The sequence below is a fragment of the Chinchilla lanigera genome, unplaced genomic scaffold (genome assembly GCF_000276665.1).
Source record: "Chinchilla lanigera isolate Chin_1 unplaced genomic scaffold, ChiLan1.0 scaffold00051, whole genome shotgun sequence".
NCBI lineage: Eukaryota > Metazoa > Chordata > Mammalia > Rodentia > Chinchillidae > Chinchilla > Chinchilla lanigera.
Window position 1 is genome coordinate 15,730,383 of NW_004955452.1, and position 14,788 is coordinate 15,745,170.

The 14,788-nt window shown below is 41.5% G+C and overlaps 1 protein-coding gene across 1 annotated transcript; it reads left to right on the plus strand.

Moving 5' to 3' along the window:
• Positions 1-3,096: 3,096 nt before the first annotated feature.
• Utp11l (UTP11-like, U3 small nucleolar ribonucleoprotein (yeast)) lies at positions 3,097-13,163 on the plus strand. Its single transcript, XM_005395227.2, has 8 exons — positions 3,097-3,289; positions 6,497-6,558; positions 8,142-8,244; positions 8,620-8,733; positions 9,220-9,313; positions 9,406-9,536; positions 11,789-11,899; positions 12,615-13,163. The coding sequence occupies exons 1-8, from the start codon at positions 3,227-3,229 to the stop codon at positions 12,696-12,698; spliced, it is 762 nt and encodes a 253-aa protein (XP_005395284.1). The 5' UTR covers positions 3,097-3,226; the 3' UTR covers positions 12,699-13,163.
• Positions 13,164-14,788: the final 1,625 nt, after the last annotated feature.

The window sequence follows — 14,788 nt, forward strand, 5'->3', positions numbered from 1 at the left end:
GTGCTGCTGAGCTATATCCCCGGCCCAGGGTCTCACTTTGTAGTCCAGGCTGGCCGCGAACTCTCAGTGATCCTCCTGCCTTAGCCTCCTGAGTGCTGGGATTACAGATGTGCGCCACCATGCCTGGCTCCAGCTAAGCACTTTAAACATATCATTTAATTCTCACAAGAATCCTGCAGGCATAGTGTTTTTTTGTTTTGTTTTGTTTTTTTTTTTTTGTTTGTTTGTTTTTCTCCGGTACCGGGAACCGAACTCACGACCTTGTGCTTGCCAGGCAGGCGCTTTTGCCGCTGAGGTAAATCCCCAGCCCCCAGGCATAGTGTTATTACCTCGTTTTGCAGATGGGGAGACCAAGGCCCAACAAAGCAAACTTTGTCACGGCTGGTGTCAGTTGAGATCAAAACACCTCTTCATGGTTCATGGCTCTATTACATTGCCCTGCCTCCAACACTCATCCTGTCAGCTGGCTATTCTTGTGGAGGTGTGAGGGACTCAGAACTTTATTTTTAAATTTTTTATTGGTACATGTTTTCAGCACATAATGATACACTCTTCATAGTGAGTTGGTACATGTTCATAACACATCTTGATTCTACTTACTTTCCCTTTCCTCTCCTCCCCTCCTCCCTCCATCTCTTGGTCCCTTTCCTATTTGCAGGAGATCTCTCCTTGTTTCCTATGATCTATCTTTTATTTTGCCCTTTAAATTATTCATAGTTTAATTATTTCTACTTTGGGTTTCTTTTATATGGGAGGCCAAATGTGGTGGTGGAGGCCTGTAATCCCAGCACTCAGGAGGTCGAGGCAGGAGGATCACTGTAAGTTTGAGGCCAGGCTGGGCTACAAAATGAGTTCAAGACCAACTTTAACTACTTAGTGAGGCCCTGCCCCCCACAAAAAATTGCTCCATACTGTGCTTAGTGTTAGTAGGTTCACATTATAATGGAGCTTCACTGTTTTTTTTTGTTGTTGTTGTTACCACCAGCCTAGACTCCAAAGTGAGTTCAAGGCCAGCCTGGGGGGCAGGGACATAGGATATCTACGCTTGGGTGTCTCATTTATTTCACTTGCCGTTATGAACTCAACATGGATCCATTTTCTTACAAATGACTCAAGTTTATCCTTTTTTACGGCAGAGTACTACTCTGTATAATTACATTTTTTTTATTCACTCATCTGTCAATGGACATCTAGGTCACTTCCAAGATTTACCTATTATGAATTGTGCTGGTATAAATACGTGTTTTTTTTTTTTTGTCTTTTTGAGACAGGGTCTCGCTATACAGTTCAGGCTGGCCTTGAGCTCACTTCATAGCCCAGGCTGGTCTCAAACTCACAATGATCCTCCTGCCTCAGCCTCCTGAGTGCTGGGATTACAGGCGTGCACCACCACACCCGGTTTAAATATGTATGTATGTGTCTCTCTGTCTTTAATTCTTTTGGGAAGATATTTAGAAGGGAAGTAGCTGGGTTGAATAGAATTTCTAGTTACAGTTTTTGAGGAATCTACACTCTGATTTCCATAATGGTTGTACTGGTTTATATTGCCACCAACAATGAAAAAGGGTTTTTACCCTGAAGCTGTGCCAGCATTTGTTAGTATTTGATTTCTTGATCATAACCATTCTTTCCAGAGTAAGATGGACCTTCGTGTTGTTTTAATTTGCATTTCTCTAATGGCTTAGAGATGTTGAACATTTTTCCGTATATTTATTGGCCATTTGTACTTCTGAGAGAAGTGTCTATTCATTTCAGTTGCCACTTTTTTGTTTGGGTCTTTTATTTGGGAGGTGTCTAATTTTTAAAAATTCTTTATGCATTCTCTGAGGAATAGCTGTCAAAAAATTTTTTTTTTCTTATTCTGTAGGTTGGCTCTTCACTTTGCTGTGCAGAAAGTTTTTGTTTGGCATGATCTGTTTTGTTGACTCTTGGTGCTAATTCTTGTGCAACTGAGGTTTTATTCAAAAACTCCTTGCCTATGCCTGTGTCCTGAAGAGTTTTACCTATTTTACCTTTCAGGAGATTGTTTTAATATTTAGATCTTTGAGCCATTTTGATTTTGGTGAGAGATATGGGCCCCAATTGAATCTTTAGCATATACGTAGCTAGTTTTCCCAAGGGGACTCAGAACTTTAAAACTACTGCCATTAAACCAGGCATGGGGCCCGTGCCTGTACTCTAGCACTCTGAGAAGCTGAGGCAGGAAGATCCCAAGTTTGAGTCCAACCTGGGCAATTTAGCAAAATCTTCTCTCAAAAATAAAAAGTAAAATAAGGGCTGGAGATGTAGCTCAGTGTAAAGGCCTGGGTTCAGTCTCCAATACCAAAAGCAATAAAACAAACTTTGTGCTGTCATTAAGTGATTCCTGTCTATGCAGCTTACAAATATGACTCTTCAACAAGTTGCCTTATATGACAAGACGTGCATGCTATTATTATCCTCGTTTTATGGTGAGGAAGATGATGCTTATTAAGGCCAAGAAATCTGCACAAAGTCACACACCCAGTAAGTCAGTGGCAGAGCCAGACATAGCTTTAACATCTCTTGTGCTCTTAGTACAGTATATTGTAAAATTCACCGAGCTCCCAACTTTAAATTTACCGCAGAAAAAACTGGAAACAAGTGGATGTGGTACTGCAGGCCTGTAATCCTAGCACTCAGGAGGCTGAGGCAGGAGGATCTCTCAAAATTCGAGGCCAGCCTGGGCTACGTAGCAAGCCCTTGACTCAAAGATATAAAAACAACAACAACAACAACAAAACCAAAAATCTTAACACAAAGCAAAGCAAAACAAAACAAAACCGGAAGCTAGGCCAGACCGTAGGTGACTGCACATGCGCACACGCCAAGCCCAGCTCAACCGGAGGGCAGTGCCAACCACGTGTTCCCAGGTGCCCACGCGCGGATGGGCGCAAAGACAGGCCTTTGGACGCGTGGAGCCGCTCCAGCGAGTAAGAGCCGGCTCTCATAACGTCACGGGGCCAGACCTAGAAAACTACATCTCCCAGACGCAGCTCACGAGCGCCCCCAGGTCCGGGGGGAATGTACTTCTGGGAATGTAGGCTTCTGATAGGCTGTGCGACGGAAGTGGGCGGTTCCAAGCGGCGGTGGCAGGGTCTGTTTCCGGTAGCGTCGGTGACTCCATAGGAAGGCTTTGAGGAACCGGCCCCAGGCATTGAGGAACCACCGTTCTTCCCTGAGCTTTATTAGGACTCGGCGGGCAGGTATGGCGGCGGCTTTTCGCAAGGCGGCGAAGTCCCGGCAGCGAGAACACCGAGAGCGCAGCCAGGTGAGACCGCGCAGTCCCCAGGAAGCTTGCCCGTGGCCCCATGTGCTCCCGCCCAGCCTCCTCGAGGCGGGGGTCTTGGTCCCAGCTGCGTGCGGACTCCGTGTGCTGAAAAGCGCCGATACTGCTGATGTCACCGGTGTGGCCGAGGCTGGGTCTCGAGTGGCTGTGGGCAGCGATTTGTCCTTCTCTGTCCAGAGAGAGCGCCGGCGGTTCCCCAGTCTTGGGGGTTAGTCGGACCCGCCTTGGGAGAGTTCGGTAAGGAAACTGAGGTCAGCGCTCAACGCGCCTGGCTGAAGTTGGAGTCTGCATCCGCTGCTCAGCTCTGCCTGCTGCCTGCAGGTCCAAGGCCGAAGAGATTGGAGTTACTGATGTGCCATCATTGTGTGTGGGCTTCGTGGTTCACGGACATCTGTCACCTGTGTTTCGGTTTTTGCCTTAACCTGCAGTGTTGGTGTTTTCCACCCCTGGTGTAGGCTGGGAAACATGTCCAGAGCGTTGCCTGACCGTTTTACGAACGTGATTGTGGAGGAGGATGTGTCTGTGTGGAGAGGTGGAGTGGATACAAGCTTACATGCGGAATCAATTCATCCGTGTGACTGTTCTCAGTCACCACGGGTCTGATTCAGGAAAGCCTGTAGAGATAACTGGTCCAGTTTCATTTTCCAGATGGGGAAGGCACGTGTGACTGGTGCCACAGAGCTAAGGCCTCTTAAGCACAGTTCGGTATCCTTGCCTGATAGCATTTACTGTGCATTTTCAATCTTCTCAGTAGTGTACTAGGAGCAGTGGTACAGTTGGTCCCCTTGTTTGGGAGCGTGTGTATGTGTGACACCTCTAATGAGGAAATGAACCTGTGATGAGGAGTCCAGGAAATGAAAGTTCAGGTAGGTTTTGTCTTTGCCCATATAACTGTACTGGCAAGTGGCAAAGACAAAAGTCACATCAGGTGCTTTGAATACAGCAGATACTAAAAGATAAATAAAGGGGCAACTGTATAAGAAACGGCACATAAAAAGTGCCAGGGCCCAATATGAATGGGAAGGACAGAGATGATGAGAGAGCATCATGGTGAAACTTGTTCACCTAGAGAGCAATTTGCCTTTAAAGACGGAGCACTACAATAGGCTAGGCACAGCCCCGCGTGCTTTATAGGGATTGGCTCATAATCCTACAGTGTCCTTATGAGGTCGTTTATCCTTATTTTACAAATAAGGGATCTAGTGTGCAAGGAGATTGAATGGTGCATCCAAAGACAATTATGGTTACAGATAGTTGATTTGGATTATCAGAGAAGGGAAAAGGTGTTCAAGGATGGCCATAGCTGTGCCTAAGTAGAAATAGGTCTAGTGAGGCAAGAAGGGTGAACACTTTGACTCCATATTCCCTATTTGGATACTTTGGATGTCATCCTGTGGGTCCTTCAGTGAGGTATTGGGGAAGATGCTGGGAATATTTTGTATGGAGGGGGTGAACTGTTGTGTAAACTATTTTAGATGCACTATCAATTTTCCTTCTGAAATGTAAATGTACCAATACTAATTTCATGGTTTCTGTCTCTTTTTTGGGGAGGCGGGGCTTTTTAAGACAAGGTCTCGCTATGCAGTTCAGGCTGGTTTGAGCTCGCTTTGTAGCCCAGCCTGGTCTGGAACTCGCAATGGTCTTTTGCCTCACTCAGCACCCCCAGTGCTGGGATTACAGGTGTGCAGACCCTTGAGTTTTCTTGCACCACTCTGTCAACCTCCCTGCATCTCTTGTTTTTAAAATAAAAATTACCAGGACCGGGGTTATAGCTCAGCAGCATAAGTACCTGCCTGGCAAGTGCAAGGTCCTGAGTTTGATTCCCAGTACCAAAAAAAAAAAAAAAAAAAAAAAAAATTACCAGGGAGGAGGAAAAAATAAATAAAAATTACCAGGAGATGTTTTGGATGTTATTTTAAATACTGGGTTATTTATTGTATCATTTGAAGGATAAAAGATGACAAAGGTGACTGTTAAAAATTCCACCAAAATTACGTGTAAGTTTATTAGAAGTATATGTACTTCCTCTGAGGTAAAAATTGTTCCAAGCAGAAGAAGATACATTCTACATTCTAGTGTTGTGTGGAAGAGCACACACTGTGGCCCCAGACAGAATGGGTTCTAGTTTTAGCTTTGCCACTGACTGGCTCTGTATTCTTTGGTATATCATTCTCTAACCTTCATCCCCCTTCTGGAAAATTGGTGTAACAGTAGTTACTCTTTGTGATTCTTGTGAGAATTAAGTGAGATTGTGTAATGAGGATAACATAATTGCTTTGCAGGTGCCTAATAAGTGTGGCCTATGAAGTTGCTGTAAACAAAAGCATCTAGTTCAGGCTCTGAGATAGATTAAGTGTTCAATACATAGTAGCGTGTAGCAAGATGATACCAAGATTTTTTTTTTTTTTTTTTTTTTGGTTTTTCTCTGGTACCGGGAACCGAACTCACGACCTTGCACTTGCCAGGCAGGCGCTTTTGCCGCTGAGCTAAATCCCCAGCCCCGATACCAAGATTTTAATCTTTGTGTCCTCCAGATTATCTATATTTGTGTGAGAGAAACTGCTGTTGTGCTTGCTTTTCTCTCATACCTTGTACCAAAGATACAGTAGCCCGGGCCCTGCTATGTGACGAGCCATGTGCAGATACTACCACTTAGGGAAGCTCATTGAATCCTTACAATAACTTTGCAAAGTATTATCGTTATTAATTAACATTTGGGAAACAGCTCAGAGAAGTGAAGTGACTTGTCCAAGGTCACAGATTAAAAGATAAATCTTAGATTTGATCCCAGGTCTCCATATTCTAAATTTAGCTCCCTTACCACAGTTGGCTTCCTGTTACTGTTTTCCCTTTGTAGTATTTTGTAAACCCTTGGATTAAGTTGGTAGTAATTTTAGTACTACTGGCAACTGCTTGCTTAGTGCAGAGTCATGGTTGCCTCTCCCTGTCCTTAATAGGCCAAGGAACATACTATGGCAGTGCTTGTGACCTTCCTGGCGCCTGCATGGTCCCTCTCATCTTCAGGCAGAGCCCAGTATGGGGAGGGGAGAGGAACAGGGTAGTGGGTTGGCTCCAAGGACATGGATTTACTGAGTACTCCAGGGACTCCTGTCCCCATCAGGTGTCATGTTGATTTGAGCATGTGTTTACTAAGGAAATTAAGTGCTGTTTTTTTCTTTTGTCTTCTAGCCTGGCTTTCGAAAACATCTGGGCCTGTTGGAGAAAAAGAAAGATTACAAACTTCGTGCAGAGTGAGTGCTGTCTTTCTGGTAGAGGTGCTGCTAAGAAAGCTTACAACATTCCCATACTGTGGCTAAAGTGTCCAAATGTCCAACGGGGAATAATTTCCTGCCATTGATAAAATGGCCAAAGCTCTGGCAGTCTGTTGGATATTTTTCTATGAACCTAAAGTTCTCCCTCTGTTCAGGTAGAATATTTATTTAACTAGTTGCATTGTAAAACTTTTTTATTAAGTAGCTCCAGATAATTTTCTTATAGTGGTTTTGATTTGCCTCTCCCTTGGTGTTTGAACCAAAAGCTGAATTTTCCCCCCTTATCTTGAAGTGTAAGATAATAATCTAAAACTCCCTTCGTTGAGCCTCTTATATCACCATGTTGTGGTATGGAATGAAAAGATATGAAAGGTGGATTCATGAGACTGAGTGTGGGTGATAATGAACCATGAAAATGTTTCATAAAACAGTTATGCCCATTCTTCTTTTTTCTTTAGCATTTCATTTGAAAAATACTTAATTGCTTGTTAGTGATACATATCTGCTGATACCTTTCTTATGCTCTTGGTGTGGATGGTGTTGATGGATTAATGGCTTTCTGTAGGTCCCAGGGATTTTTTTTTTGTCTTTTTGAGGCAGGGTCACCAGGCGTGGTGGCGCATGCCTGTAATCCCAGCACTCGGGACGCTGAGGCAGGAAGATCATTGCAAGTTGGAGACCAGCCTGGGCTGCAAAGTGCACTCAAGGCCCGCTGAACTGCATAGCGAGACCCTGTCTCAAAAAGACAAAAAAAAAAAAAAAAAAAAAAAAAAAGAGTCAGGGTCTCACTGTGAAATTCAGGCTGGCCTAGAACTCACTTTGTAGCCCAGGTTGGCCTTGAACTCAGAACAATCCTCCTGCTTCAGCCTCCTGAGTGCTGGGATTACAGGCCTGCACCACCACGCCAGGCTACAAAACCAGAAATTTTTAAGGCTAATAGTAATGCTTAAGTACTATTACTGTACCATGCAGCGTTCTAGATTTACAGTTTTCACACTCTTCTCAAAGCCTTTTGGGGGTAGGTTAGTAGGACCATACTCATTTTACAGGTGAAATTGGGATATAGAATGGTTAACTTATACAGGGTTACTTAACTAGAAGTGATGGAATGTAGATTTGAACCCGATGGCTCCAAAGTGCACCATTCTAGTCATTGTGGTACATAGTACTGTGTAGTTTCTGACTCATACTGGTTATTTGGTTCTGAAACTTGCGCCAGAACCCTATCTGAGGAGTTTTGTGCTTTTGTTTATTTTTATTTATTCATTTTACTTATTTATTTTGATGTCTCCTTGTAATGATATAAGTGACACTAAGACAAATGTGGGATGGGGACAGTTAATTTCAAGTATAGTTGGGATAGGAGTGGACTATAGATTGTGGGCCCCATAGAGATCTGAGCCCACTTTAGTGAAAGTGGAATGTGTGTCAGCTCCAGTCATTGCTTTGGTGTTTTTGAATTTCGTTTTATGTGAACTTTTAGATGCTTGTGAAATTTGCTCAAGAGTGTGTGTGTGTGTGTGTGTGTGTATCAATGAATCTTATTTCATCTGCTTTTTTAGTGACTATCATAAAAAACAAGAGTTCCTCAAAGCTCTTCGAAAGAAGGCTCTTGAAAAAAATCCAGATGAATTCTACTATAAAATGACGCGGGTTAAGCTCCAGGTGGGTTTCTAATGGATCAGTTGGTGTTTCAAGCCTCAAATGTTGGAAATTAAAGTTGGGGAAGGAGGTGGAGAGGAAGGATTCTTGGCTTTAATTTAGGTCTTTTCCAGTTGGTTCAAGTACTCTTGGTTAGAGTCCAATGCAGATCTGCCTCTTCTCGGGCAGCATACATTTCTCCTTCTATATCTTGAGTTGTCTAATGTCTGAAGCTGTTGTAAGTATTCGGCTAGAGATGCTACATTGAATTTAGTACCAACAACCTTGGAATGCTGTCAACATGCAACATTTGGTCTTTGTTCTAACTACAAGCTATACCAACAGCTTATTAATGATTTTATTTTAATAGGGAATGTGTTTTTTAAATTTGGATTTTAGGATGGAGTTCATGTTATTAAGGACACTAAGGAAGAAGTAACCCCAGAACAGCTAAAGCTAATGAGAACTCAGGATGTCAAATACATAGAAATGAAAAGGGTTGCAGAAGCTAAGGTAAAAATTCACTCTTTGTTCTGTTATATTTTTATTGGTTAAGAAAGGAAACAAACCTGTCAGTCTTCAGTTACCAGTTTGATTCTTCTGGCATTTACGATCTTAAAGTACAGTTGATTGTGGTAATGATTTAAACTTATAGTCAGGATAGTGGAGTTAAAGAGTTCAAGTTGGAGAATGACACACAGGTTAAATTCTGGCTCCGTCATTTACTTGCCTCGTGACTACGAGTAAATTAATCTTTTTGAGACTTTTCCCTCATTTCCATCTCAGGATTGTTCTAAGGATTGAATGAGTTTTGTGGAATGCTCACCTAATACTAGGACATGTAGTTGATACTTGATAAATTTTAGTGGTCCTTTCCTTTAAAAGAATGAAATTCTTTGCTGGCTGGCAAGAATGATTTGAAATGGTCTAAACTTTTACAAATTTATTTCTGAGACTCCTGAAGAACCCAATTTTAAGTGAGGTTATTTTGCATTCTAGAAAATTGAAAGACTAAAATCAGAGCTCCATCTGCTGGATTTCCAGGGAAAGCAACAGAATAAGCATGTGTTCTTTTTTGACACCAAAAAAGAAGGTATGAAATGTTTGACGGAAAGTCTAGTATGTCACTCTGTGCTGTTCAGCATTAGAGACAGACTGTGACTTAAGGCTTATCTTGAATTTTAGTTGAACAGTTTGATATTGCCACTCACCTGCAGACTGCCCCGGAACTAGTTGGCAGAGTCTTTAACAGACCCAAGATAGAGACCTTGCAGAAGGAAAAAGTGAAAGGAGTTACCCATCAGACTCGACTTAAGGTAATTTTCTACATTGTTACAGAGGTGGCAGTTTGGGATTTGGGAGTTTTTGGTTTTTTCCTACTATATTTTATATACTTCTCTGTGGAAAACTCCTTGAGTTTCCTTAGAAAAATGTAAAGAAGATTTGATGATTGGGATGGAGAATAGAGAGGAACAGAAAGGCTACCAGGCAGCGATCCTTTATTGGTCAGTAGTTTAGGCTCTGGCTGTTAGCTCTGGGTTTGAATCCTAGCTCTCACCCTGTTCTTTGTGGCTTTAACACTTGAAACAGATGCCAACATTTGAAAAAAGCCAAGCAAGGAGGGGACACTGAAGATTTAGGGTTGTGGTATACAGGATTTTGATGTTAAACCTTTAGCAGTGAATACCCATGTTAAAAAGTCTTTCATAGTATGCATTTATAACCAGAATTTCATATTGACTTTTCCTTATGGTGCTTTCCATCAGTATAACTGGGCTGTGGAGAAGACGTGCTTTTCCTTAGAGCCTTCTGGAGTTGAACTCTCACTTCTGACTGATTCATTTTTAAAAAAATGCTGTCAGTGTGTTTCGAGTAGACAGCTGTTCTGTTTTGATTTGAATCATTTACACCGCATCAGTTTTGCTTCCAATGTTTAATTTCACAGCAGTTTTCTCTAGCTCAGAGGCAGCTAAACTTGCTTTAGTAATATAAATACTCCTAATTAGTTTGACTATATTGGGTAATCCCATAAATTTGACAGTCTGTGCAATAAAGTGAAAACAAAAGCTGTCTGAAACCACTGCTGTGAGACTATGCTAGAATCAGTGAATTGTTGAAATCTGAGGCCCAATAATATTTCTCTTTATGTAGCTAACACTTCCAGCTGAGGAGCTGGCTGACTGGTGTTCTTGTGATAACCCTGATTGTCAATTAGTTGTATTTTCAATTAGCTGTGTCACTGATACTTCCCAAGGATTTTGAGGTAGTCCCTAAGGAGATTAGTATTCCAGACTCCTATGCAGAATAGTTCACCATTTTAACTCTTGAGAAGTTAAGAAGATTTGGATCTTGCTGTTTTTGTCTAGTAGTATTTCATTCAGTTGTTTTGTTTAAAGCAAAATTATTTTTATTAAGAGACTCCTGGTGGGTGAATTGCAGTGTATAACTTTGAGGGGGTGAGCAATCTACAATGGGCTTTATGAGGTCTGTGAAGACCCTTTCCCCAGATTTTGTACAAATAGGTATATACAGGTTGAGCATTGTGAATCCAAAATTCCAAAATCCAGAATGCTCCAAACTCTGAAACATTTTGAGGGCTGATACGATGCCACAAGTGGAAAATTCCTCACCTGACCTCACCTGATGGTCAGTTAAAATGTAGGCACATTAAAAATATTATTACGGGGGATTTAGCTCAGCGGCATGGCGCCTGCCCGGCAAGTACGAGGTCGTAAGTTTGATTCCTGGTACCAAAAAAATATTTTTAAAAATTATCTTAAAAAAAAAAAAAAAAAAAAATTATCTTCAGACTGTATGTATAAGGGATATTGAAACATAAACGAATTTCATGTTTAGATTTGGGTCTCATCCCCAACGTATGTCATTATTTACATGCAGATATCCTAAAACCTTCCAAAATTCTAAATCCAAAACACTTCTGGTCACAAGCATTTGGGATGTGGGCTACTCAGCTTGTATGTTACCTCAAAAAAGAATTTAGAGCTTTCTTCCGTTTCTGAGAAGTTACGATTTTCCCAAACTTAGGGGCCCCATTAGATTTTAAGGGGTGATTAGTAGTGTAGATTCTCAGGTCAGCCCTCAGGTCAAAAATCCTTCTGCTCTTTGAATTCTGATTCTCAGGCACCAGCACACTGCCTGCTCTCTATTCACTGGTGTGTTCTTGCCATCAGCTCAGGTGACTGAGGCACTGACACAAAAAGTTGAAGCAACTTAGAGTAGTAGTGGAAACATTCCTGGAATCCAAGAGACTCAGGATAGTCCTGACTCTGCTCCAAGTGAACCTTGTGCCCTTGGGTCAGTTATTTTTTTGCAGGCCTCCCTCATTCTGCATTTGTAAAGGTTTTGATAAGATTGTTTCCAAGGTTTCTTTCAGCTCTAGAATGTGATGTTCTTAAAATTGACAACTTCATAGTAATTACATTATGTTGATTCTGGGGTAAGGAGGGAATTAATGAAACCATTTATGCATTTGGGCTTGAGAATCAGTTTCTTACTCCTTTGTTTGCTTTGTTAATTGTTTTACTGAAAAGATGCATTTCTTCTATAGCGGATAGCGAAAGAAAGACAAAAGCAATATAACTGCCTGACACAGCGAATTGAACGAGAGAAGAAATTGTTCGTTATTGCACAGAAAATTCAAACACGCAAAGATCTTATGGTGAGGAAAGAGAGCCTTAGGCTTTCTCTTGTTTTTTTCTTGTAAAGGTCTTAACTGAGACTGGATTTCAGCTGTGTTAAATCAACCCAGTGAAAATGTCTGCTCCTCAGGGGCAGCGGTTTGAGCCAGTGTCTATTGCTCTGACAGTGTTGAAATGTTCCTTGATTAAGAAGGTAATAAGGGGGTTATTAGTCAGTGCCTTGGAACAGCAAAGGGTAGGATCGGGTAGCATATGAACTTTATAGCTTATGAGCAGCTCCTGTAACATTTAAACAGGTTAACAAAACAGTGCATGTCACTCATTGGTGTTTAAAAATAGACAACATTGTGTAGTTAAATAGCAGAGCTAAGGAATATAAGATGCCTCTTTCATATTATTATCATTCCTCTAAATGTCAAATTCTTTAGCCTTGCAGATCACTTAGGTCAGCCTTTCTCAACTGGGGTTCCGTGACAGAATTAAAATTATAATTTTAAATCAAACAATTATTTGAACACCTCTCTTTTTAATTTTCTTGAGGACTGCACATAGCTGATAGCATTCTGGATGCCCAGAGGGGAAGTTAAGGCATTGCATACAGTGGACACCTAGGGCAGCAGGGCTCTGGCTCTTCTGAACTTTGAGAAGGGCTGTGTCAGTGGCTTTCTCCTTGATAGTTTATTAACCTTCCTACTTTACAAAACCTGTTTACTGCTTGTTTTTTTTTTTTAATAGGATAAAACTCAGAAGGTGAAGGTGAAGAAAGAAACAGTGAACGCCCCAGCCATTTACAAGTTTCAGAGTCGTCGGAAACGCTGAAGTATATTATAGATAAACCTTACTGTTTACATAAAAAATAATTCCATTTTTGGCAGTAACTTCAAATTTCATTAATTCAACTGACATGGCTTTCCTGTTTATAACTATGATTTATTGTTGATCTAATACTTGATGTCTTCCTATGAGCAATATTAAAGCCCCTTCCACCATGTCATTGTTTTGGGTTTGTGAAATCAGTCTTATTTTTTTATACAGTGCATACATTTTTTTTACTATGGAAGTTATATGATACCATTACAAAAAAGTAGAAAATAGATGAATTCATTTCTAATTTTAATAATTATTTAAGAACAACAAATAATTATTGGATACTGGGAGCTAAAACTACTGAAGTGAACAATTGCTGTGAGTATTCTGGTTTCTTCATTTTATGAAGTGCATTAGTTTTTACTTATATTTTTGTGTTTTGTAGCTGTAATTTTAATAAACAATTTTACATCCCAATGTTTATTTAAATCATTTCTGTTACATCACTGAATTTTTCAAAAATAATATAGTAAAAATTAAAATACTCATTTTTATGCTTACCTAGTGTTCTGTCTGGTGGATAAACTGACTGACTCTTTCTTTCTTTCTTTCTTTCTTTCTTTCTTTCTTTCTTTCTTTCTTTCCTTTCTTAACAAGGTCTTGCTATGCAGTTCAGGCTGGCCTTGAACTTACTGTGTAACCCAGGTTAGCCTTGAAATCATGAGAACTCATGTGGTGATCCTCCTGCTTCAGCCTCCTGTGTACTGGGATTACAGGAGTGTGCCACCATGCCCAGCTCCTCATTTATTCTTTTATTGGTTATTCAGGTGGCTTAATAAATCATCCAAGGATACAGTTGTTTCTTACGCCTTACATCTACAGGTAGAAACCTTTGGAACTAAAAACTCTCAGGGGCACCAATTCTTTGTGGATGAAGCTCAAATCAGAATATACTAGAACTGGCTCTTGTTTCTGCCCCCCGGCCACTCATGATTCCAAGGCCATAGGTGGCTTCACCCTGAGAATACAGACCCAGGCCCTGTGGGCCAACTGCCTTTTCTTCCCAGGGTCGCACCCTTCCCTTCCTTGCCCATATAAGGATATAGGCCAAGGCCAGTTGGGGCAGGACTGCACATGCTTAAAGTGAATGTTGGAGAAGAAAACACGGGAACAAGGCTGTAGGAGGCTTGCTCAACCTCATACCCTCAGTAGGACAGCTCTGCTTAGATTTAAAGGATTTTTTTATTTTTATTTTTATTTTATTTTATTTTATTTTTTTGGTCTTTTGAGACAGTCTTGCTATGCAGTTCAGGTTGGCCTTGAGCTCACTTTTTAGCCCAGGCTAGTGTCGAACTCTCAGTGATCCTCCTGCCTCAGCCTCCCAAGAGCTGGGATTACAGACATGCGCCACCATGCCCGGCCTTAAAGGATTTTTTAAAAAAAATTATTGTTGATACTTAATAAGTACCCATGACTGTTAGGTTCCTATATATAACCTAAAGTGAAAGAAAGTCTTTTTCCTCGTAGTGTACCCAGTGGATTCAGATCTGGGAGTCCTAGAAAATAAGAAGGGCCAGAGGAGCAGAAGATAGCAGCTTTTGCCTTCAGGAAGGAAGTGCTCCCAGCCTGAACTTCCTTTGGGGGACGTGCTGATCTCAGCTAATGCTGGTAGTCCAGCATTAGCTGGACTAGGAAGGAACTAGTCCCAAGGACTAGGAAGGAAACTTGAGTCCCAAGCCAGGGAAGGGTTCTGTCACAGGGATGTTAGAGCTTGGAAGGCACTTACTAGAGGGAGAGGTGAGGTTGGGAGAATTTGCAGGTACTGCATGAAATAAACCTTGTACAGTTATACACTGAGGAGCGAGCAGACCAGTGGTCTGTTCTAGGTTCAATAAGCTTGCTGGGTCCAGCTGCCCTGACTCTTGGCCCTGCTTGGTAGGAAGTGGGGAGAGGCTAGGGAGTGTACGGGGAGGCCTTCTCATAAAGTACACCCACACAATAGACTCACGTTCACAGATGCTCAGGGCACATACAACTCAGGTCTCATAAACAAGTATGGGCACACTCACGTATCGTCTCGTACAGACACAAACAGATGTTTA

Coding starts and splice junctions, on each gene's coding strand:
- Utp11l (XM_005395227.2), top strand. CDS start 3,227: ATGGCGGCGGCTTTTCGCAAGGCGGCGAAGTCCCGGCAGCGAGAACAC. Junction 3,290..6,496: donor AACACCGAGAGCGCAGCCAG/GTGAGACCGCGC, acceptor TTTGTCTTCTAG/CCTGGCTTTCGAAAACATCT. Junction 9,314..9,405: donor TTTTGACACCAAAAAAGAAG/GTATGAAATGTT, acceptor CTTGAATTTTAG/TTGAACAGTTTGATATTGCC.